Source organism: Ambystoma mexicanum, chromosome 5p (assembly GCF_040938575.1).
Source record: "Ambystoma mexicanum isolate Mex_15411 chromosome 5p, UKY_AmexF1_1, whole genome shotgun sequence".
NCBI classification, from domain to species: domain Eukaryota; kingdom Metazoa; phylum Chordata; class Amphibia; order Caudata; family Ambystomatidae; genus Ambystoma; species Ambystoma mexicanum.
The window spans coordinates 547,413,222-547,438,110 of NC_090930.1; the positions used below are offsets into that span (position 1 = coordinate 547,413,222).

The 24,889-nt window shown below is 47.7% G+C and overlaps 1 protein-coding gene across 2 annotated transcripts in view; it reads right to left on the minus strand.

The window, feature by feature from the left end:
* Nucleotides 1-24,889, minus strand: part of LOC138481081 (xaa-Pro aminopeptidase 2-like) — a 633,999-nt gene that overhangs the window by 196,347 nt on the left and 412,763 nt on the right. For both annotated transcript variants that reach the window (XM_069612976.1, XM_069612977.1), the window contains one exon: nucleotides 8,921-9,030. In XM_069612976.1, coding sequence (XP_069469077.1) covers nucleotides 8,921-9,030 — 110 coding nt within the window. The remainder of the gene's footprint in view (nucleotides 1-8,920; nucleotides 9,031-24,889) is intronic.

A 24,889-nucleotide genomic window follows, 5' to 3' on the forward strand; every position in this document is an offset into this window, starting at 1 on the left:
CGCCAGGAGGAGCTCAATGCCCTGGTTGCCCGGCAAGTGAGCGAGGCTGCCTCGACCAGGGAGGAGATCCGGGTGTTGTCAAGGGACATGAAAGCTGCCATGGACAGCAACACGACGCGCCTATGTGACGAGATGGCCGCTGTGAGGCAGGTCCTAACGCGCATTGCTGAGGCGATGGAGAGCATGCGTCACTCACAGGGAGCAGATCAACCAGCCACGCCCTCGTCTACTAGCTCCGACCAGACAACCATCCTGCGCAGGTCCAGCCGGTCCTTGCGGCGGTCAGACTCACAACCCCCCAATGGTGGTAGTGGAGGAGGGAAGTAGGGCCAGCCTGTCCCTGTTGACACTTGGGAACTAATGCAGCACTGATGTGCACACCATGTTCGGTGGAGTTGTGGGGGGAGGGGGGTGAGGGTGTTCGGTGGAGTTGTGGGGGGAGAAGGGGGAGGGTGTTTGGGGGAGTTGTGGGGGGAGGGGGGTGAGGGTTGTTGGGGTGGAGGGTACATGCACGTTTGAATGTCATAATGCTCAATACAGACGTAATGGCATGGATAATCACATGACTGGACATTGATAATTGTGTATGTGTGCTTTATTGTTGAAGGGTGCACTGTGATTATGTCCTCCATACACCCCGTGCCCTGAGCTGAACACCAATTGCACCCTCCTAATCCATGTGCATCAGAAACAATGGTCTATCAGGTGCTGCCGCACAGCACGTCCCTCATGGGCATCGCCACCTGCATGACCTGCAGCCCCCTCTCCTCCATCCTCATCCCCGTCATCATCCTCAGACGGTGGTCGCAGTTCTATGTCAGGGGGCATTTGCACATTCCGTCTGATACACATATTGTGAAGCATGACACATGCCATGGTGATCTTGGCCACCTTCTCATGCCCGTAAAGGAGTGCCCCGCCCGACCTGCTGAGGCACCGGAAGCGTTCCTTCAATAGGCCGAATGTCTGCTCGATCACCACGCGGGTACGGGTGTGTGCATGATTGTAGTCCTCTTCGTGCCTGTTCTGTGGGTTCCGCACAGGGGTAAGGAGCCACCTCTTCAGGGGATAACCTGCATCACCTGCATGGGTGCAACAATGGGTATGTGTAAGTGTCTACATAATGTGGAGCGTGCACATATCACACAAACAAACATTGCATATTCAACGACATCCACTGATCCAAGCACGCATGGCAATCAGGGTAACTGCAATGTGGGAAGGTGAGGTGGTCCTTGCAAGTGGACATGCACCATGCATGCATACAGCAGGGATTGCCATGTCCCGCCAGAGTTTAAGTGATTTGTGTTTCCTGGCCCTGGCAACGTTAGTGCCACACTGCTGGTACACTGCCATTCCTTAGTTGATGTCCCCATGCTGTTTGATGGCAATTCTGTGGTGGGGTACGGGTGTGCCTCACCACAATGGCTACAGGGGATCCATTTGTATGCACTCATGTGCGCGGACCATTTCTGATGTTGTTCAGCGTACATTTCAGTTGTGATTTTGATATGCATGTTGCTGATTTGTGTAATGGGGGAATGGTGTGTTGTGCGGTGTGCATGTTGTTTGGAATGGCCTGTTTGGCATAATGGATTGATATGTTTGCCGTGGCACTCACTTCCGGCATGTGGTTTTGTCTCTGGTCCATTGTGGGCTGCCTCACTGTACAGTGATGCAAATATGTATGTCCATTCTTCTCATGACACAAGTTCACGCCCAGTTGGAGTATGCATCTCCCCCCCCCCCATTCACGGCCAGTTGGAGTATGCATCTCCCCCCCCCCCCATTCACGCCCAGTTGGAGTATGCATCTCCCCCCCCCATTCACGCCCAGTTGGAGTATGCATCTCACCCCCCACTCACAATCCACATCACACTGACATGTGGTCGGCCTGCTACTCACCAAGTAGCCACAAACGTTGTCCAGCATGTCGCTCCATGTATCGTGGTATTGTCGAGTTCCGCAGGACCATTGCATCATGGGTTGAACCGGGATATCGGGCACAGCAATGTGTGATGATCTTATTGGAGTCACATACCATTTGGACGTTGATGGAGTGGTATTGCTTTCTGTTACGGTACACTACCTCATTGGCATGTGGGACCACCAGTTCTACATGGGTACAGTCGATGGCCCCGATGCAACTTGGGATGCCTGCCAGTGAATGGAAGCCAACTTTGGTGTTGGAGATCTCCTGGGCAGTCCGTGGCATGTATATGTGTTGACTTGTGTGCTGCAGGAGGGCATCGAGCACCTGGTTCAGTGTGCGTGAGAATACTGGTTGTGATATGACCTACCGTATGCTGGTAGGTGCCTGTGGCCAAGAAGTGGAGCACTGTTACTACCTTCAGTAGAGGGGGGATGGCAGTACGGATGTCAATGAGACTCACAATGTCGTTGTATATCATGTCTACTATGGTGGTGATGGTATCCCAGTCCAGACGGTACAGGGTGTGTATCTGCTCAGGGGTTAGGTTGACTGGACTGGCTCTGATCCTGGGAATTGGTGGCTGCCTCTGTGGTATCACTAGGTGCACTGGTGGTGCTTGCTGCGCCTGTCTTGCCCTCCTCCTCCTCCTCCTGCGTCTCCTCTGTGCTGCCTGTTGTTGTAGCTGCTGCACAGCAATCATGTCCTCTAGCCCATGTAATGCTGCTAGTATTGCATCCATCTTGGTGTGGGAATGGGTGTGGGGAGGGGTGTGGTGTGCTCTTTTGTGCTGCCAGTCTCCATTGCCTCCACCTGTGCTGATTTTGTCCACCTGTGGCAGGTGGGAACTCTGCTGTGCTCTTTTAACATGTGGTTCGCGATGCCGGTATTAGCGCCTTGCCGGTAAGGGTTCTTTGGGTCTACTACATGCCGGTATTGCCATGTACGCATGGCTCGTGATGCCGTGATATTAGCGCTATGCCGCTATTTCCGGTCTGAGGGGCCGCGCGCTCACGGACTTGCCGCTAATAGTGCCACCGTACTTTGCGGTGCCGCTAATAGCGGTATGTCCGGGTCGTGATTGGGGAGGGGATTTACCGATACCGGTAATCCCTTACCGGTAACGGTATGTCCCTACCGCCTACCGTGTAATGAGGCCCTATGTCTCTTCTTGGCTGGTGGTACAGACCACTGCTAGAATACAGGTAAGTAAATAATGCTGTAACCACAAATACCTTCATTTGATAAACTTTCTTTGATGAAGCCTTGGGCTGTGAGTTTCCTACAATTTCTTTCCACTTGTGTCATATATCCCCGGGTCCGTGCTTAGAAACCTCTGGGTATTAAGCACCTTATAAATAACCTATCATATCTTATCATATATGAGTGTGTGTAAACCCCGCGTAGCTGGGATATGCAACATGGGTTACAGACGTCTCAGTCGCAAGCAGTGTGTGCAAGCTCCACAACGGCAGAATAAGTATTCATTTGAAGAATGGGGATGTCAATTTTGATTGATCATAAATAACTTACAATAATATATTTACAGATCTCAGGGGCATTGCACAGAAGGGTCACTGTACAATAGCACATAGACGAGAATAAGTGGTGAGCCCGTTTATGAGGGTATGAACAAAGTGGGCTAGAGTCCAAAGGCAAAAAAAACCAATAAATGACAACCTATTGAGAGCATGTGCTGCAAAGGAGTACTGCACAAATATACAAAATTACATTATTAGATGGTGTGGGAGGGAGTGGTGGGGTGCGGTGGGGAGGATGGAGAGCTGTAAGCTACCACTGTGGCTAATGGACATTTTAAGGAGATTTTAGGCAATCATTGATCTTGCCATACAATGCTCGAGGCACAGACACCCCACTTGCTTCACTGTGCTGAACTCTCTTCTTGAGGGCCTCCATGAACCATTCAACATTTCAGTTCACTTGAGGCAGAGAGATGTGATCTTCCCTTGTGTGACAACCATGTGTTTAATGAACTTTGATAATTCATGGTCATTGAAAGCAGCATCGTTGTCTGCCCTGCAAACCACTGTGATACCCCATTCTGAGATGATTTCATCAAAGATCATTATGACCAGATGGGTAGTCATACAAGTCCAAGAGATGCTGAGTCTTTGTCTACTCTTCCATACAATGTAAATCTTTCAACAGAAATCAAATACAATTGATTAGGGTCCTTCTTAAAATATTGCCGGATTCATTAATCTTCAAGGCAAACACCCTTAATTTGAATTCCAGTCCACTCCAACTTCAGATTCTCACTTTTGTGGAAGAACAGATCAAAATACTCCTCCCCAACTGAAGATGCTCCAAAGTGCCAAGCAGATTAAGTCCACATTTTATTTTATTTTATTTATTGAACATTTGTATGGCGCCTATACAGCAAAAAGGGTTTCCAGGCACCACAAGACAAGGGGGGTGGGGGAGCAGAGGATAAAAACAACAATAACGGTCCTCCTAGGCCTTGTGACATTCGGATCGTGCAAGTGCAGTATCAAGAAGTGCAGTATAAAGAAGTGCAGGTGGAAGGGGACCAGGATGAGGGATAGGAAAGGGAGAGGGTGGGGAGGGAGAATTGCAAGAGGGAGAGGGTCCCAAAGGCTGGGCGAGTGCTGAGGGGAGCCCAAGAGGGCAAGGGGAAACAGGGGTGGGGGTCAGCTAGTTTGAGGAATGGGGGGACCAACCTCAGTAGGCTAGTCAGGGAAGGGTGCCCGAAGGCAAGTGCTGGTGAGAAGTGGTGCTGGGGGAAGACTGTAACCCAGACTGTAAGACTCATAAGGGAACAGACAACCAGTCACAGTGGCAGGAGGAGGCTAGCAGGGAAGGCGGAGAGGGAAGGAGGAGGAGAAAAGGAAGGTCTTGGGACACTTCCAGAACTGAAGGAGATCTGGCTCAAGTCAGAGAGGGGCAGGGAGGCGGTTCCAGAAGAAGGCTCCTGCCAAAGAAAGAGATCTACCCCCATTCTCTGCTTGGAGAAATTTCCAACCTGGAGAGAGTTGGAGCTAGAGGACCAAAGGACTCTAACAGGGAGGTTTTAGGGAGAGAGAGTTGGATTTAGCGAGGTCCCTGGCCCCATAAAGCCTTGTGAATGATGCAGAGGGTCTTGCATTTGAACCTTGTAACCACCAGGAGTCAGTGCAGAGATTTTAGGGCTGGAGAGAAGCGTTCCATGGGCTTGAGGCCAAGGAGAAGTCTTGCAGTCCTATTCTGAATTAATTGAAGAGGGCTGAGGTAGAAAAGAGGAAGATTAAAGAAGAGGCTGTTACAGTAATCCAGCCTGGAGAGAATCAGAGCTCTGGACACATTGAGTTCCTGGGGGAAGGTGAGGAAAGGCAGAATGCCTCTGAGGAGGTGAAGCTTAAAGTGGGCCTTCTTGGCAAGGTGAGCGAGATGAGGTGAGAAGGAGAGAGAGGAGTTGAAGATGACACCCATGTTATTAGCCTCACATGAAGGTGAGGGGAGGGGAACCGAGGAGGGCAGCCAGAGTGTAGGAGTGAATGAGGGGGTAGGAGTCCCAATGAGAAGGATCTCGAGCTTAGTGGCATTAAGGCATAGATCTTTAGCAGCACACCATCCATGGATAGCTCAGACAGTCGGAAATGAGAGAGGGACATGAGGCCGAAGAAGAGGGTAACTTAAAGGAAAGCTGTGTGTCATCAGCATAACACTGGAAATGGGGAGAGAAGGTGGAGATCAAGTGGGAAAGAGGGGCAAGGTAAATGTTGTAAAGCCACGGCGAGAGGATAGAGCCCTGAGGGATGACACAAGTCGAGAGTAAGGTAGAGGAGAGAAAGGGGACCAGTTGCACTTGGGCCGATTCGAGAGGAAAGAGGCCAACCAATCCAGTACCTGGTCCGTGATGCCCAGGGTACCGCAGAGCCGATTTATGAGAATGAGATGATTGACTGTCTCAAAGGCAGAGGACAGATCAAGGAGGATGAGGGCGGAGGGACAGTTGGAATTGAGATTTGAAAGCAAGTCATCAGGGGTGTTCAGGAGAGCAGTGCTCTGGCTGCTGTGAAGCCAGACTGATGGTCGTGGAGGCAGCCAAAAGATTAAGTGTGGTGGATTAGTTGAGAGATGACCAGCATCTCCAGGAGTTTGCCAAATATGGGGTAGTGGAGATAGGGCGGTAGTTAGCCAGTCAGGTTGTCATCCGCAGATGGCTTTTCAGGAGGGGATGGACAAGGGAGTGCTTGAGGGGTGAGGGGAAGGAGCCAGTGGCAAAAGACTGCTTACAGAACTCAGCCAAAGAGGGAGCAAGTGGGTCAATGTTGTCCTTGATAGTTGGAGAAGGGAAGCACCTGTTTGGAGGAGACTTTCATTTAGCAGACTGTCTTGGTCACCTCTTCCGGTGCTATGGGTGAGAAGGAAGAGAGGTGGGCCAGGGGAGACCTGCATATGGTTGGAGGAAGGAGGGGCATGGATGAGAGAGAGGACAGGATGTCCTGAGTTTTAGTTGTGAAGTGGGGGGCCAACGCCCTGCAGGGGTCTTGAGAAGGAAGAGAAGAAGTGGAGACTGCAGTAGGATTGGCAAGTTCCTTTCAGATTTTGAAAAGTTCTGCGGTGTTGTTTGAGGTTCCCAGAAATGCGGGCTTGGGTGTGGGCCCATTTCTTGGAGCAGATGGAGAGTCTGCATTGCCTTTGGAGCAGGCGACATGTCAGTTTGTCAGAGGATGTGCTATAATCCTACTACTTCCGTTCCGCAACTTTGTACTTGCGTTTCAGCGAGGCTAGTTCGGAATCATACCAACTATTTCACTTGGAAGTAGGCTTCAAGCTGATCCTCATGGCAGGGGCAAGGATTCCAAGGGTGTTGGAGATGGAATGGGGACGGTTAGCAAAGTCAGAGTGAGAGTGAATAGTAGGAGTAGGGGTGAAATGAAGGAAGCGGAAAAGGCAGCTACTGACACTAGCTTCAACGGTTGAATGACAGAGAAGGAGACTGGCAGTGCGGGCACAGGCTTAGCCTTGGAGACCTGTAGCCCCAGATGGGACTAGTGGAGAACGTGGTCAGACCAAGAGAGAGGAGTAGTGTGAGGGCTAGAGAAGGAGCTATCAGCTGAGATGAGCACATCCAAGGTGTGCCCGGCTGAGTAGGTTGGAATGGTGGGGGAAAGAGAGTCAGAGAGGTTGCAGATGAGTAAAGTGGCTGCATAAAGAGAATCCAGGTGAATATTGAAGTCTCTGAGGAGGAGAAGCTTGGAGGTAGAGGTCATAGGGGAGGAGGTGAGATCGGCCCACTCCGAAAGGAAGGGGGAGATTCTAGACTAGTGCCAGCCATGGCCAGCTTCTCTCATTGATAACAGCCTTAATCACTGAATGGGACAGCATAATTACCATAGCAGAGAGGGGGGCCGTACACTCAACCTACTGATCCCAGTGGCAGTCCCCAAAACACAACTTCAAGATAAGTTGAATTATTCATTGTTCTCTTCTCTCCTCTTCTGCTCAGTATTTCCATGCTGCATTTCAACTGCAACTACTACAAGTATTTTAAAGTCCTCAACCTTGATTTACACTATGCCTTATCAAGTGATGTGCATATATGAGGATTGTTAATGACTCTTTCTGTGCTGTCACCTTTGTGTGTCACTAGCATGTATTCCCCTTGTCACCTCAGCAATAGGACACACCTTTTGTAAAAGTACTCAGCCAAGAGACTTCTGTGATCTCTGTTTTATCCCAGTGTACAGCATTTCTATTGCAAGTGTTCTACTATTATTCAACAAATATAAAGCCAATACAAAAACTAAAGAGACTAGGATCTACTTGACTTTAGCACCCACAGAACCGTTCCTAACAATATTCCTCCTCTCTGTCTAAACATGATGCAAGGATACATAGGAGAAGTAAATCCGCTGATGTCTGGATGAAAGTGATGCTCTTATCTACCTCCACCAGCCTGGAAACCTCAGCATTCCTGGACCAATAGCTGACTATTGTTTCATTGGCAAAAAGTCCATGTTTACACCTCGAGTGGAATTTAACAGTGTACAGTAAGTGCACATTGTGAGCAAAGCAGCTTTCCTTCCAGCCGCACTTGCATTGTCTTTAACCTCTCCCAAGCAGTGACAGGTTCTCTAATCAATTAAGAATTGGGCTATTAGAAACCCTGTCTTTGACCTTCTAATGAGTTCAGCTCATGTGGCACTATGCTGCCTTACTACCACCCTCAAAAAGAAACCCTTATCTCAAGCTTCTACATAAGCCTTCACTGTCTTTCCAAGTGATAATTGATAGCCTGTGAATCATCTTATTTTCATGCAAATACATCAGACTGTTGATAACCCTCATCTTTGCTGCAGAATAACCCCAAGTTTTCCTATCAGTCCACTTTACTCTGGTAAGTGACACCTGCTCCAGACTCCAGCTTCATAGAACTCAAAGAAAATGGGCCTCATTACGAGGCTGACAGTAGCCGTGCCTGTAATACAGGCATAGATGGCGCCAGTATCCATTTTTTTCCGGCACCCACGAATGGGCAATTACCGGGTCATGCAGAGTTTGGCGGACCCGTTATTTGCCCATTCGCGGGTGCCAGTAATAAGGGGCTCCCAATCCCCATTCGGCCCCATAGGGCTGAATGGGAATGGGGAGGGTGGTAGCACGGTTACTGTTAATAACGGTACCAGTGCTACCATCCTGTGCTGCTTGCGGGTGCCGATACGGCCACCAGGTCAGACCTGGTGGCTGAAAGGGCACCCGCAAGAAAAACTTCTAGTTTGGTGGTACGGTAGCAACGGCACCATTGTTGCCTTACCACCAGCCTCGCAATGAGGCCCAATGATGTGTTCAAACATCCACCCTCCCTCCTAATATCACATCCCTCACTTCACCCTTTGCAAAGCCCCAATGCCTCTATGGTCGCTTAACCTGTTCAGATTAGCCACAACCAGTTTTGTGAGCCAGGCCTAGGTAGTTGTAAAGTCTAACATAATGTGGTCAGACATATCAGACTAGCAGACTAACCTTCTGAGTTCATCTACATAGCGTGCAGCAGATATTTCATTCACTGTTCCCTTCGGGACATTTTTTTCCAACCACACCAAGTACTGAATTACTGCGACAGCATCCCGGACCTGTAGACCAGAGACAAGGATACAATTCAAAAGGCAGCTTTTACAAGGGTATCAAATATAAACATAGTACATTTTCAATCATTTCTAACTAGTGTCAAAGCCCGTGTACACGGGCCAAAGTGCATACGGAAATACATTTTCAGACAGTCAATAGTAGGACCACTACATATTTACTAAGGCAGCAGCTCCCTCTAGAGGTGACAACAGGTGAAGCAGGCAGTCTCTACTGCGCATGACCGCATCAGACAAACACACATTTGGTCTTTTATTATTTAGTAGATAGATGTTGGCACACGTTTTGTAACATGAGACTTGGAGCACGGTTTGGAAAGCAGAAATACACACGATCTACCCCGAGATATATTGGCACAAATGGAGGAGACTTTAGTAAAATGCTGCCAGATTCCTACGCCCTGCATCGCCCTGGGACTAATGAACATTTTTACTTGAGTGTCACCTTCTCTCCAGCAACCATGTTTTGAAATAAGACCGACTGTCATTGTTGTGCTCCTCCTTCTGCAATTTGAGCCAAAGCATCCACTCACTGCCCATGTTATCATAATTTATTGTTCTCCTTTTCAAATTTGAGCCCAAACTTCCTCCCACTGTGCTATGCGAAACAGATGCATCGGTTCTTCACTTAGATGACTGCCACTCAACCAGGACACTATCTATTTTTTCTAATTCTATTTCACAACCAGATTATAGAATGTTCCTGTTGACACTAGTAGTTCTAGCTTCCATGTAGGCTCTGGACAACTTTTGAAAAACGTTCTTGTGTTTCGCTGTACACTCAGATTCTTGGATGGCACGCTGATGCCTTTTCAATCCTCTCTCATTTTATTGCATTTATTTCTGTGGGTTTCTTTATTTTTATTTTGCATTTGTAGAGCGCGCTGCATCCCACGGGCATAGAGGCGCTGTCAAGGATACTTAAGAAAGCTTGCTTGAGGGTTACAAAAAGCGGCCCAGAAAGTAAATAACGTTGGCTTTAGATGGTACAGTTACATAACAGTATTATACAGTGTATCATTCAATGCAGGAGCATATGACAGGGATCATACAAAGGGAAGCCCTCTAGACAAAGAGCCTAGTTTTTAGTGCCTTGCAGAAGGCAGCATGGGATTCAATTGATCTGATCTCATTTGGAAGGTTATTCCAGAGAGAGGCTGCCATAGTTGGGAAACTTGACCCCCCAGCACGCACTCTACGCGTGTGAGGAGTCAGGATGCGATTGGCATAGGCGGCTCTGGAGGGTCTGGATGCTGTTTGTTTGTGAATCCTTTGCTCAAGATAGGGAGGAGCGAGTCCATGAAGACAGTTATGAGTTAGGGCAAGGGTTTTGAAGATAACCCTTTCTTTGATGGGTAACCAGTGTGCCTCTCTCCTGATCAAGGAGATGTGTTCTCTACGTGAAATGCCTGTTGCGGCCCTTAAGGCATTGTTCTGGGCAATCTGGAGTTTGGCCAGGTTTCTTTGGGAGGTACCGACGAAGAGGGCATTGCAATAGTCAAGCCTGGAGCCAATGATAGCTCTGGCTATGGTAATGCAGTTCTGTTGAGTGAGGAAAGGCCTGATAGCATTGATCAGTTTGGAATGGTACGCTGCTGAGGAGGCTATAGCATTGACCTGCCTATCCATGGTCATGCTAGGTTCTAGGTATACGCTTAGAGTCTTAATGGTTTGTGATACTGCGATGGGGTGTTGTCTATATTGAAGGCCTGATACTCTTTGTCGAGTTTGCTCAGTGTAGCAGAGAACCCGATCAGCAGGAGTTCGGTTTTTTCACTGTTTAGACAGAGCCAGTTCTCCGCCATCCAGGATTGAATGGTGGAGTAGATGGTGTTGAGGGTATCTGTATCAGTGCGATAGTCTCCCGATAGGGGCATGAGCACCTGGGTGTCATTCGCATAATTGGTGTATGAGATGCCCAGTGAGTCCAGAAGACAGAACAGGGGTCTGGTGTAGAGGTTATACAGAGTGGGGGCAATGCAGGAGCCCTGGGGGACTCCACATTTGATCAGACTCGGTGTGGCGTTGGAGGATTCTGAGAAAACCTTCATGACTCTCTCCTGCAGGAACGAATTGATCCATGCACAAGCCTTTGGGGAGAAGTTCGCAGTGGTTGCGAGGTGATGGCATAGGGTTTTGTGCTCCACCAGGTCGAAGGCCGCAGAGAGGTCTAGGAGCAGAAGGAGCTCTGGTTTGCCTGAGTCTCTGATGTCGTCTATTTGATTTTTTAGGTCAAGTAAGGCAGTTTCAGTGCCATGACGAGGGCGAAATCCAGATTGGCGCAGGCCAAGAAGGTAGTTATCCTCAATGAATTTCTGAACTTGCAGATAAGCTGCTTTGTCCAAGATCTTTAAGAGGAAGGGGACCGTAGTAATGGGTCTGTAGTTGCCAGGTATCAGTGGGTCAAGAGATGTTTTTTTTAGTAGAGGTCGGAACCAAGCTTCTTTGAGGGAGCTGGGTACAGTGGAAGATTGGAAGGAGGAGTTAATGAAGGCCGTCACAAAGGGCGCGATGACTGGCGCACAATCTTTAATAATGTGGGCTGGGCAGGCATCTCCCTTACTGTTAGAGGGCTTAACAGACTTAATGAGGGCAGTGACTTCCGATTCGCTCATGGGGGCGAAATCAAATTTAGGTGCCTGGTTAAGTCTGTCCAGAGTAGGGTGAGCCGTTTGGGCTGCTAGTAATGAGGAGATGACCTTTTGGTGGGCTAGGATTTAGGTGTGAAGGGAGTCAAGTTTGTCGAGCATAGCTTTTTGAATTTGGTTACACCAGGCCTCCTCTTTGGCAATGCTGAGTGGTGGGGTAGAGGGAGATTCGAGTTCCCTGAAAATAGCAAAGATTTCTTTAGTCCCGGACTCTGCATTATTAATTCTAGTGTTGTAGGATTCAGCTTTGGCCTGCGTAATAGCAATTTTGTATTCTTTGGAAATGGCCTTGAAGGCGGTTTTGTTTGAATCAGTGGGGTTGCTTTTCCATTTGACAAGTGAGGCCCTTTTTGTGGATCTAAGATCCACGAGCGCTTGGGTGAACCAGGCATTGGAATGCTTGGTTGTCTTGGCTTTTTTGGCTGTCAATGGAGCAATAGTATCTACTGCAGTGGTTATGAGATGGTTGAAGGTGTTGGCTAGTATTACAGGATCATTGGGGAAAGGTGGTTGCATGGCTAGAACCTGTAGGTGTGGGAGGAGGGTATCTTTAGCTAGTTTCTTAGAGCTCCTGGATAGTGTCGCGGGGAGCAGGATGGTGGGTTTCGATGGTTCAGTAGAGATGTCGATGTGAAAGTTAATGCAGGAGTGGTCTGACCAAGGGATAGGGGATATGGAGGGCTGGAGAATGGGGCAGTTATGTTGCGCAACCCAGTCAAGGGTCCGACCTTTAGCATGTGTGGGCTCAGTGATGGCTTGGACAAACCCTAAGGTGGTTAGTCCTTTTTGAAGGGCAGAGGTGTTGGCATCTTGGGGGTCGTTGAGCCCAAGGTTGAAGTCACCCAGTACTACTACTTTGGTAGTTTTTTTCAGGTTGTGAGTCAGAGAATGGATGAGGGTTTCTTGGAATTCTGTGGGAGGGCCTGGTGGGCGATACACTAGGTGAAAGGCAATGGTGGAGTTGGGGGACGTTTTGAGTTTGATGAGGAGGTATTCGGCGTTGTGTCCTGGTTTCCCCTGGATTCTTCTGATGTCAAGGGTGTCCTTGGCTATGATGGCTGAGCCGGCAACCGGTCCAGCAGCCATCACATAGCTGTTCATGCAGTTATGGTGGAGGCTTGCATCAATAAATACAACATTGCATCTTTTCTGTGAACTGCAATACTCAATACCTTTACAAGATGTTGGTCTGAAAACAAGTGCAATTAAGTGAAAACTAAATGCCATTGATCTTCAGTGCCCAAAACGAGGGCAGCAGGTTGTTACCACCACTCTCAGATGCAAAAATGCAGGGGTCATTGATACTAGCACATCCTTCTGGGGTGCTAATAGTATTTCTCAAAATGTTTTCATTGTCTTTGCGGAAAGCCGGTTTGACGTGACTCACATTTTTTATTTCTTTTATTTTATTTTATTGGACATTTGCATGATGCCAATACACAAGTGTTTCCAGGCGCCACTAGAAAAAATGGGGGGACATGGGAGTCAAAAAAGTAGAGCAACAAAGACGGTTATATTGGCTTTGAGACAATTCTACCGTGCAAGTGCATGCCAAGGTGGTAAGTGCAGGGGCAGGGGAAAGGGAGAAGTGTAGGAGTGGGGTAACCCCCAGGGTGGGAGCAGGCAATTGTTTGGTGGGCTAAGGCAGCAAGTGCTATGGGAAAGGGTGGAGGGAGATTGAGTGCGTTAGACAGGGAGGACCAAGTTGGGCTAGTCCGGGAAGGAAGCCTAAGGGATAATGCTGACAAAGGATGCTGGGGGGACTGGTAGGGGGTGGTCTGGTCCCTGTATGGCTCTGAAGGGACCATCCTCAGTAGTAGCGGCAGATGAAGAGTTAGCAAGGGGGGGAGGGAGAGGAGAAAAGGAAAGTCTTGAGAAGTTCCCAGACTTTAAGAAGATCGGCTAAAGTTTGGGTGTGGGAAGGCCGTTCCAGAGTGAGGACCCAACCGAGGAAAGGGATCTACCTCCCACTCTCTGCTTGGAGAAGCATTTGACCTGCAGATGGTTGGAATTAGAAGAACGAAGGACTCTGGCCGGGAGGAATGTAGGTAGGGAGAGCTGAATGCAAAGAGATCCCAGGCTCCAGACAGCTTTGTGGATGATGCAAAGGGTCTTGAATGTGATCCTTGTGCTCACCTGGAGCCAGTGGAGAGATTTTAGGGCTGGAGAGATGCGGTCCCTGGGCTTGAGGCCAAGCATAAGTCTCACAGTCCTATTATGGACTAGTTGATTGGGTGAAGGGGGGAAAGAGGCAGGTTGAGGAAAAGGCTGTTGCAGTAGTCAAGCCTAGAGAGAACCAGGGCTCTGGAGATGTTTTGGGGGAAGGTGAGGAAAGTTAGAATGCCCCTGAGGAAGTGCAGCTAAAAATGTGACTTCTTGGCAAGGTCCATGACGTGTGGAGAGAAAGAGAGAGAGGAGTCAAAGATGATCCCAAGGTTTTTTGCCTCACAAGAGAGTGAGGGGAGAGGACCCAGGGAGTCTGGCCAGAGAGGGGGGGGAAACAAGGAGCAGGCGTCCTAATGAGAAGGATCTCTGTCTTACCGGCATTAAGGCAGAGATCATTGTTAAAGCGCTATGCCTGAATATCAGTCAGGCAGTCAGGTATGAGGGAGGAGGAGGACGTGGAGGAATGCAGCTTGAAAGAGAGCTGTATGTCATCTGCGTAACACTGGAAATTAATGGAGAAAGTGGAGATCAGGTGGGCCAGAGGAGCCAAGTGGATGTTTAAGATCCAAGGGGACAGGATAAAGCCCTGAGGGACGCCACAGGTAGAGAGTGAGGTGGAGACAAAATGGCCCATTGCACTTGCAAAGGTCTGTTTGTAAGGAAGGAGATCAGCCACGCCAGTGCACAGTCCGTGATGGTCATGGTATCATGGAGACCATTTATGAGGATGGAATGGTTGACTGTGTCAAAAGCAGAAGAGGGATGAAGGAGGATCAGAACCGAGGGAGTCTTAGAGTCCAGGTTGGAAAGTAAATCTTCAGAGGTGTTTAGGAGAGCAAAATTCGCGCCCCTGGCTGCCCTAACACTGGACTGGTGGTTGTGGAGGCAGATAGCCATTTTTGTGTGGAGGGTCAGTTGGGGATGACCAGCTTCTCCATGAGTTTGTCCAAGAAAGGGGTGATAGAGATAGGGCAGTAGTTAGCCGGGCAAGAAGGGTCAGCAGATGGCTTTTTTAGGAGTGGGTGCACAGGGTAGTGCTTAAGGGTTGGAGGGAAGGAGCCAGTGGTTGCAGAGGTCAGCCAAGGCTGGAGTGAGAGAGGCAATGTTGTCATTGATGGTTCTGGAGGAGCAGGGTAGAACCTGTTTAGAGGAGACTTTCATAGAGCACATGACACTAGAGATCTCATGTGGTGCAATGGGAGAGAAAGAGGAGAGTAAAGGGGAGGGGGAGCCAAGGGAGGCGGGCGAGCATGTGGGCGGGTGGTGGGAGGGAGCAGATGACAGAGAGGACAGGATGTCCAGGGATTTTGAGGAAAAATGGCCGGCCAGTGCAGAGCATAGGGCCTGGGAGGGGGGAGGAGAGGAGGAGGCTGCAGTAAGATTGTCAAGTTCCTTTCAGATTTTACAGAGTTCAACCGTGTTGTTGGTGGCTCCAGAGATACGGGCTTGGACATTTTTGCCTTTGGAGTAGGCAGCAAGCCAATTTGTCAGAGGATGAGCTAGATGCCTGCCTCTTCCGCTCTGAGCTTTGCACTTGCCTTTCAAAGCGGCCAAGTCAGAGTCATAACAAGAGTTGCGTTTGGAGGCAGGCTTCATGCAGATCCTCGTGACAGGGGCAAGGATGTCCAGGGTGTTAGAGATAGAGAGATAGAGGTTAGGTAAAACAGAGTCACAAAGAAGGTCTAAAGAAGGGGGCAGAGGAGGGATGAAGGAAGATGCAAATGCTGCGACTGACACACACTTCATCGGTCTAATGACAGAGAAGGAGACTGGCAGTGTAAGCGGAGGCATCATGGGACAGGGTAGGTCAAGGTGGGAAGACAGGAGAGAGTGGTCAGACCAGGAGTGAGGGGGTAGTGAGATAATTAGAGAGAGGGATGTCTGTTGAGATGAGAGCCTCCAGGGTGTGTCCAGCAGAGTGGGTTGGACAAGAGGGACAGATAGAGAGGGAAAGAGTGTCTCAAAGACTGTGGAAGAGAACAGTGGCCCCATTGAGAGAGTTGAAATGGATGTTGAATTCCCCAAGGAAGATAGGTTTGGGGCAGGAGGCATGAAGAGAGGAGGGCAGGTCGGCCCATTCTGAGAGGAAAAGGGAAGAAAGTCCAGGGGGTCTGTAGATGGTAGCGAGAGTAAGAGAGAAGGTAGGTGAGACAGACAGCCTGCAGACTAAGCTTTCAAAGGATGAGTAGGTTTGAGTGGGGATGATGGAGGCAGCAACCCATTTGGGGAAGATCAGAGCCACTCCACCAACAGTCCGGATGGGCCTGGGATTGTACAGGAACTTGTAGCCCTCAAAGAGAAGACTGTCAAAAGCACAAAATCAGTGACGGAGCGGGCCTTGAACCACGTCTCAGTGAGAGCAAAGACATCAAGGTCAAGGTCTTCAAGGAGGTGACATATGTCAGAGGAATGTTTGATAGCAGAGCGAGGATTAAGGGTAGCTAAGTGAAGCTGGTTGCCCTCTTTAAAAGATTTGTGAGGGGGGGCACAGGGGTGGGGTGCCACCACTGGGGGGTAGGAGGGATGTGGGAATAAGGGGTGGAAGAAGAGGGGGGGTTGAAGAGAAAAGGAACATGCATGCCAAGTTTTTCCACTTCCCTGAAAAACAATGTTGGCCCCTAATGGAAAAAGAAAAGGGACATTCCGGGCATCCAGAATATGGTGTGAGAACTACTAGTAAGTGGGTTGGGTCAAGTGGGGGTAGCAGGAAGTTGTTTTCCATATGAAGGGGGGGGTGCAGAGGGAACTCCAATGTGAGTTTGGGTATGAAGGGGAGTTGCGGGTAGTGACACCAACAGCAGTGAGAGGGGTAAAAGAAGGCCAGGTGTGAGGCACATGAGAGTGGCAAGGAAAGCAGGAGAATACTACAAGATTCTGCCCATGTTCAGGCACCCCTGGATGACATTAAGAATAACAAACATATGGCTGACTAGAAAGCTTACACAGAAACAAAATAGCTTTCATATACAAATTGATAATATGTTGGATAATACATGAACCAGTGTGTGTCACTCTTCTAAAGAGAATTGATTGACAGAGTTGAGCCTCTATAATGTAGCATAGTGAATCCCCTTTATACCCAGGTAATGGTTAACGGAAAAAATGTAATTTATAGCATGGCAGCAACCTCAAGAGCAGCGCCCTCTTGGGGACATGCTGCTTGGGCATTCAGGCATAGTAACTAGCTGTGAGAGTACCCCCATCTGGAGTGAATGCATTAACTCCAGGAGACACTTAGCATACTATGAGTAAAGAAGGCATACAAATAAACCCAGAACCAAGTACCTGTTCACCTTACCTACTGCAGAAAACACATTGGGCCTGATTTATGCAATAATTAGCAAGCAGAATTGTGACTTCACATGGCATTCTGCATGCAAAATCCCCTTCGTCGATTCATGGAATTGACTTTGTGGGACTTTTCTGGGCCTTGCAGGGACTTTGCGCAGGTCCGTCATGTCTCTTCGAGCAGTCGAGTGCCTTGCGCGAGAATCTTCACAGAGTGTGGGCTGGCCCTGCACATACATATAAATAAGTGGGCGGAACATGCCTACTCCCTATCCCCCACACAGAGTGAGGAAGAACCAGGCATCACGTGTTTGTTTGTTTGTTTGTTTGTTTATTTGGTAATGTGCACCAAACCCTTGGGTAACCGGGCGCAGCAATGTACATGAAGACTTAAGCTTGTTACAATATTTGGCATGAATATGCCGAACACAAGGCAAAAAGAAATATATACAGTAATACAATATTTGTCATGAGTATACCGAACACAAGGTAAAAATAAATATATACAGTAAAGTATCCAAACATGTGTGCAAGTACAAGACATAGCTTAAAGGAGTACGAAGCATTCTAGCAAGACTGTTTAGTAGCTGAATATATGATTAAGTTTATAGGTCAAACTATAAAGCTAGGTATCATATACTTGTAGGTGGGTTTAGTCAGGTTATGTGTCATTGGCCCGCAACCAGTTAATTATTTTGTGTCTAAATTTAGGGTACGGTTTTTCAGTTCTAAGGTCAAGAGGTAATTTGTTCCAACAGTGAGCAGCTTTGACTGGGAAGCTAGTTCCTCCCGCGGTCGATCGCTTAAACCGGGGAGTTTCTAGTTTAAAGGTGTTGGCCGATCTCATGGGTCCCGTGGAGGTTTTCCTCGTAATTTTATCCATAAGATACGGGGGGGGCTAAGTTGTTCAGACATTTAAAGGTGATGGAAGCTGTTTTGAGTAAGATTCTGTCTGTTATTTTTAGCCAATTAACCTCTTTCCTGAATTTGGTGACATGCTCTCTGTGGGGGATGTTTAGTGCTGCTCTCAAGGCATTATTCGGCAGTCTTTGAATTTTGTCTGTGATGTATTTGTTAGCTCCTGAGTACAGGGCATTACAGTAGTCTAACCTAGACATGATGAGAGCATTAGCTAGAGTGATGCAGCTAGAGCTGGAGAGGTACGGTCTGGCTGCGCGGATGAGTTTGCAGGTGTAGGTGGTAGAGGAGGTGAGGGAGTTGACCTGCTTCTTGAGAGTGAGGGAGGAGCCCAGATAGAATCCAAGGGTTTTAACCACAGGCATCACTTTGATATGGTTGTTATCAATGCTGAAGGATGTGTAGTTTGGGCCTAGTTTTTGGATATTAGCTTCGGAGCCTAGGATTAGTATCTCGGTTTTATCATCATTGAGGCAGAGGCCATGTGAGGCCATCCATGCCTGAATGAGGGTGTATATCTTGTTCACCAAGGCTGAGTCTGTCTCGTGGTCGCCCGAAAGGGGTATGAGGATCTGTGTGTCATCTGCGTAGTTTGTGTAGGTGACACCCAGTCTGTCCAACTTGTCAAACAAAGGCTTGGTGAAGATGTTATACATGGTGGGGGAGACACAAGATCCTTGTGGGACCCACAAGTTATTTTGATAGGGTCAGCCGAGTCGGAGGTGGAGAAGACTCGCATAGTGCGATTAGCTAAGAAGGATTGGACCCAAGCAATGGCATCACCAGTGAAGTCGGCGGCAGATTCGAGGTGGTTGCATAGGACTGCATGGTCTACCAAGTCAAACGCTGCCGACAAGTCCAGTAAGAGGAGCAGGGCTGTTTTTCCAATATCCTTTAGTTCCTCAATTTGTGTCTTGAGGTCTAATAGAGCTGTTTCCGTCCCATGGAGTGGGCGAAGCCAGATTGCCCTGAGCCAAGCAGGTGGTTGGCTTCCAGGTAGTCCTGGATTTGTATGTAAGAGGCTCTGTCTAAGATCTTAAGTAGAAACGGCACAGTGGTGATAGGTCTGTAGTTGGTAGGGATAGTGGGGTCTAAGGTTTGTTTTTTCAGTAGTGGGAGGACCCATGATTCTTTGAGGTTGGTAGGTACCGTGTTGGATTTAAAGGAGGAGTTTATGAGCTTGGTAATGAAGGGGGCTAAGTCCCTAGCTGCGTCCTTTATTATTTGTGCAGGGCAGGAGTCGCCCTTGCAGTTGGATGGTTTGAGGTACAATATTATTTTTTCTGTGTCAATTATGGACATAGTCTTGAATCTGAAGGGTGCGGTAGACTTCTTCTCCTGAGGTTGGGGTATTTGTTGGTCAGAGGGTAACAGTGTGGCCTTTTATTTTGCAATTTTGCTTTGGAGCAAGGAAATTTTGTTAGAGAGGGCAGTTTGGATATTGGTACACCAGATTTTGTTTTTGGGGGCATTGTCTGTGGGTTGAATGGGGGATTCCAATTCGCGGAGGATAGCGAATAGCACTTTAGTATTAGAGTTAGCTTTCTCAATCCTATCGTTGAAGGTGTTCTTCTTGATTTTGATTATTTCTTTTTTGTAGGCTTTGGCAAATTCAGTTAGAGTATTTTTGTTACTTTCAGTGGGTGAGTGGCGCCAGATAGATTGGAGTTTTCTTTTTTGTAGTCTTAGAGATTTGAGGTGGGGCCTAAACCAGGCATTTAGGTGGGCTTCCTGTTTTGCTTTGCGCAGTTTGAGTGGGGCAGTAGCGTCAAGGGCTTTACTTTCCAGACCCGATATGGCTAGAAGGAGGAGAGGGATAATATTTTCAGCAGTCATATCCTTCTTGCTTCTAGTTGGGAGAGGAGGAACCGTGTAGTTGATTTTGGGGCTCAGGAGATCTAGTGTGGCGGAGAAAGTTATTAGATAATGATCAGTCCATGTTTGAGGAGCAATATCTGGAATACTGATATTACAATTCAGTTCAGATACCCGATCGAGGGTCCTTCCTTTGATGTGGGTAGGGGAGAGGACTTTTTGATCAAGCCCATGGTCCTTGATCAGGGCTGCGACTGACTCTGCATGTTTATTGTCAGTTTCATTAAAGCCAAGGTAGAAGTCTCCCAACAGTAGGGTTTGGGAGTGATCTTTAGTATTGTTGGCTATGAGGTTGGTTAGATCGTCTTCAAAGGTGCCTAGCGGTCCCGGAGGTCTATGTATCAGGTGGATTGAGAGCGTACAATTATTAGAGAGGGACATTTTGGCTGTGAGTGTTTCACAGGATGAGTAGGAGGGTGGAATGGCGGGTCTGATGGGAAGGGTAGATTTGAAGATGATGGCTAGTTCACCGCCTCTGGCATTTGGCCTGTCAGCTCTGAGAATTTGGTATGTGTCGGGCACTGCTAGCATTAGTGTTGGTCCTGCTGCATCGTGAAGCCAGGTCTCAGTTATGGCCAGTAGGTCCAGATTGTCATTATTTAGGATGTCAGCAATTTCTGTGGCGTGGGCCACCACTGATCTTGCATTAATAAGGGATCCTATTAGTGTCAAAGAGTTGTTGTGTTTAGTAGTTTGACAAGTTTTAGGTAGTATGGTCTCTAAGGTTGTGGGTACTTTAGTAGAGGTTTGAGCGCCGGTATAAGTGGATTGCTTGACTAATCGAGGTAGGTTTTTGGGCTGCGTATTACTACGTTTAATTGGCATTATTCGGATGGTTACTTACAGGTTCGTAATAACTGGGCAGTCTGGACTTGAGTCTCAAGTTTCTATCCTTGGGGGGGCTAGTTTTGATAGTAGAGGCCATTATGCTAAGTATAGCGGGGATGAGTGTTAGGATTAAGGTGATTCTGATAAGGCAGGTAGGGGACATTTCTGTCTAAGCAGTGTTGTGTCTTAAATGCTAATGCTTGGGGCACTAATGACTAGGGAGTACAGTGAGCTAGCATACAGTACATTTAAATTGTAGAAATACACTGAGGATGTGCAAGCATACTGGCATCTAGATTCAATTTTAGCGCAAAATGCCTAAAACACTGGCGACTGGACAATTGTAGCTGCAAGGTCCAACCAAGTTCAGCAATCACAGAATGGTCTAAAGTACAATGTGCAAACACAGATGTTAGTGGGAGCAGCTCTAGCTGCAGGTCCACCTAAATTAAACAATCACAGAATGGGCTGAGGTACAATGTGAAAACAAGTGAGCAAGTGTGCTTTTAACTATGGCAGTGCAAAGATCACAATAGGCAGGTTCGAATTCAACTAAGGCAGTACACAGTCAGCAGAGAGCAAGTGTACTTTTAAATTTACTATAGGCAGGTTTATAATCAGCGCGGGCAGTGCACAATCAGCAGTAAGCAGGTGTGCTTTTAACTAAGGCAGTGCACAGATCACAATAGGCAGGTTCAAAATCGCAGGCAGTACCCAATCAGCAATAAGCAGGTGTGCTTTTAACTAAGGCAGTGCACAGATCACAATAGGCAGGTTCAAAATCGCAGGCAGTACCCAATCAGCAATAAGCAGGTGTGCTTTTAACTAAGGCAGTGCACAGATCACAATAGGCAGGTTCAAAATCGCACGTTACATAAAGTGTTGGACTTGGGTCAATAGGCCTAATTGCTAAATAATACTGGGTTTCCCCAGTCCATACCTTGTAATCAGGAATGATTTTTCACTATTTGATAAGAGTTTTCTTTGTGGATAATTGCTGTGTCACATGACTTCGTCTTTGTCAAAATGTTTTCCTCCCTCACATTTGTATTGTTTTAAATGTTTCTATTTGTTAAATATTTCTGTGAACAGACATACACAGTTCACACACAATGAATGAATTTCATCATTTGCTGTGACCTTGTTTAGCACAATATTAATAATAGACGGGTGCAATTGATTGAGTTTAAAGAGGATGACCCTTTTGTAGTATTACAACCCTCCGCTATTCATCTTATTGCCTTCCCACTCTATCCAAAAGTGGGTCTTCAGTCCCTATGTCACTGGAGCCACTCATTGCCTCTGGAGGTATCTTCTTAAACCAGCTGGAAATCCTGATGAAAATCAAATGACCCATTGATGCTCGTAATTTTCCATGCCTGGGGCTCAAAAGGGACAGATATTGTGTAATGTGCACATTTCAGCTGTACACGAATAGGGCTCCACTTTAAAATCCTCAGGTTCTGCAATCTTCCCCTCGCAGATTCTTCTTCATTGTGTATTACCTGTTTTTTATACCTTATCTGAGTCAATGGAAGGTGCTATTCTTGAGGCGTGAAGTGAGATAGTAGATCTGATTTTTCTCCCCTAGAACACCTCATCCGTGTAACATAAATGGATGAATGGGGCATTGTACTATACACCATCACAAATATACACTATGGGCATCATTACAAGTTTGGCGGTCTGGAGATAAGCGTGCCAGTAGCAACATACTGCACCCTTTCTGGACAACCAAACTACGAGTTTGCTGGTAGGGGCCAAACCTCCTGGTAGGTCTGACCTGCCGGGAGTTCAGGCTCCTACCCGCAGTGTTATCTACTCAATGGGCACTGTGTGGGGTGGTTCCATGTTCTTGGTAGCTGTTGCGTGACACCACAGACGTGGCTGTATGTGTTTTTCCACCAGTCGTTGCAACCATGCTAATCGCACCTTCTTCCATCTGGCTTGTCTTCCTTTTAGCAGTCCCTTAGTGGTCAGCATGAGCTAAAGTAATAACTTGGCCAATTGACAAATGTGACATGACAATTCTCAACCCCCTGGGGAGTAGGCTATCTGTGCACAATGACAACTGAAATCTGACACCACAAAGAGCTTCAAGAATGGCCTGCCTTACCTGTTCCAACGACATGGACATTAAAATTGTTGCTCAGGTGACTAACCCTACATGCTGTTTGGCTCAGTGTACTTCCACACTTTCTTTGCTTACAAGCATGCCGGATGTCTCGACCGGTAGTCCACTCAGTCGTCAGCTCCAGCCTTGTAGCACAGCACCACCCCATAATCGTAACGCTGGAGGAACAATCGCTCAGTCCTGGCTGGTGGGCACTGGACATCCGTGGCATTTTTTATTTTTTATTTTATTTCATATAAAACGTTTGCAAGCCGAAAAATAAGTAAACATTTCCTTGTTTTCCCATTTGAACGAAAACCAGGCCTTAAAATGGAGAAACTCTCCCGGGTCCCCAAGTTTAGTTTGGTGCCCCCACTAGTCATTCATCAGGCATGGTCTTGAAAAATTCCCTTTTGAATTTTACTATTGCGATGGTCAGTGAGGTCCTCTCCCCTCTCAGCAACATGAACCACCACTCTGCTGCTGCTAGGGATCTGTAACCTTCGAGGAGGCACCCAAAATATCTTGTCCTGATAAGTGTCAGGGCCGTACAGTCAATGAACAAATGAGGAAGGTTTTCAGCCATGGCAGTGTCTTTGCAGAACCTACAACATAGGGTCTTTGAGCTCATGGAAGTTCTAGCTGACAGAATGTCCATAGTTTTAAATAGGTTCAGTATGATCCTCATAAAGTCGGCCCGGAAAGATGGATCCGGGAACATACACATCTGACATTATGGGAGCTAATGGTTTGTGGTCAGTGATACCGTCACAGGCTGCCCTAATATGTGTATGAGAAAGTGTTTACCATCTCACAACACTGATAGTGTCTCCTTTTCTATCAGTGAGTATTGCTGCTCTACAGCCGCGATCACTCTGCTTACAGATTTAGAGACAGCCTATGATCACCATCTCAAACTTGGACCAACACTGCCCCAGGACCAGTAGGGCCTGCATCTACTAATCTTTCCATGGATCTCCCCAGATAAAGCAATGACATCATGTATTTAGAAGAGATAACCTGTTTAAAGCCTCCAAAAGACCCTGCTTCACATCAGACCAACTGGACAAGCAGTGATTTCTTTTAAGATGGTGTAACGTTCTGAGAGAGCCAGATGAAGGATCAACCTTACACAGAAGTTAGCCATCATCAGGAAACACCTTGTCTCAGACAGGGAAACAGGTGCGGCCATTTCCTAGATGGCAGAAAATCTTTTCAGATTGGCCAAGAGGATCCACTCCTGAAATATGCACATAAACATAACCCCTGCACTGGAAAGCCCATTTACACTGTTCAGGGTTAATACATGGTTCCCCAACCTCTTGAATACAGAAACCAGCCTCTGCAGATGTTCAGTGCTAGAGGAAGCAAAGATCAGAACATCATCACTGACCCCAAGAACACCAGGAAGACATTCCAGGACACCTTTGATAGCATATTGAAAAACCTATGCTAATGAAGACACCCCAAACCTGAGTCTTTTGTACCATGATAGCCACACATGTGTTGAGAATGTAGTGATGTATCTGGAGTCTACGTACAGCAGATCTTGGTGGTTGCTAACATTCAGATCAACATCGGTGAACATAGTGACACTCTAAAGGTCTGACACTATGTCATCTATCGTGGGTGTTGGTTACCTCTTCAGCTTGAGGGCCCTTGAGGGCCCCAGCGAGACGGTCACATAATTTTGCTGCTGCATTAACAACTGTGGCTCGTGATGCCATCCCACCGCAATTCAATTCAGTCACCTATGAGCATCACACCACCAGCTGCACCCATCGTGTCCTGCCAGCACAAGCCCAGCCCCACCTCTCCACCACACTTCACCACCTGAGCACATTAGGGCGCCACCGATGCACTGACCACTATTCAATATTCATGTTCTGCTTCACGGGACCGTCCTGTATGAGTCCAATCTGACATCTTGACCACTCCACCCACGCCATAGCCTGCAGCCAGCCGGCAATTGCACTAGCACCTAACCAATATATTGATCACCACTTAAGAC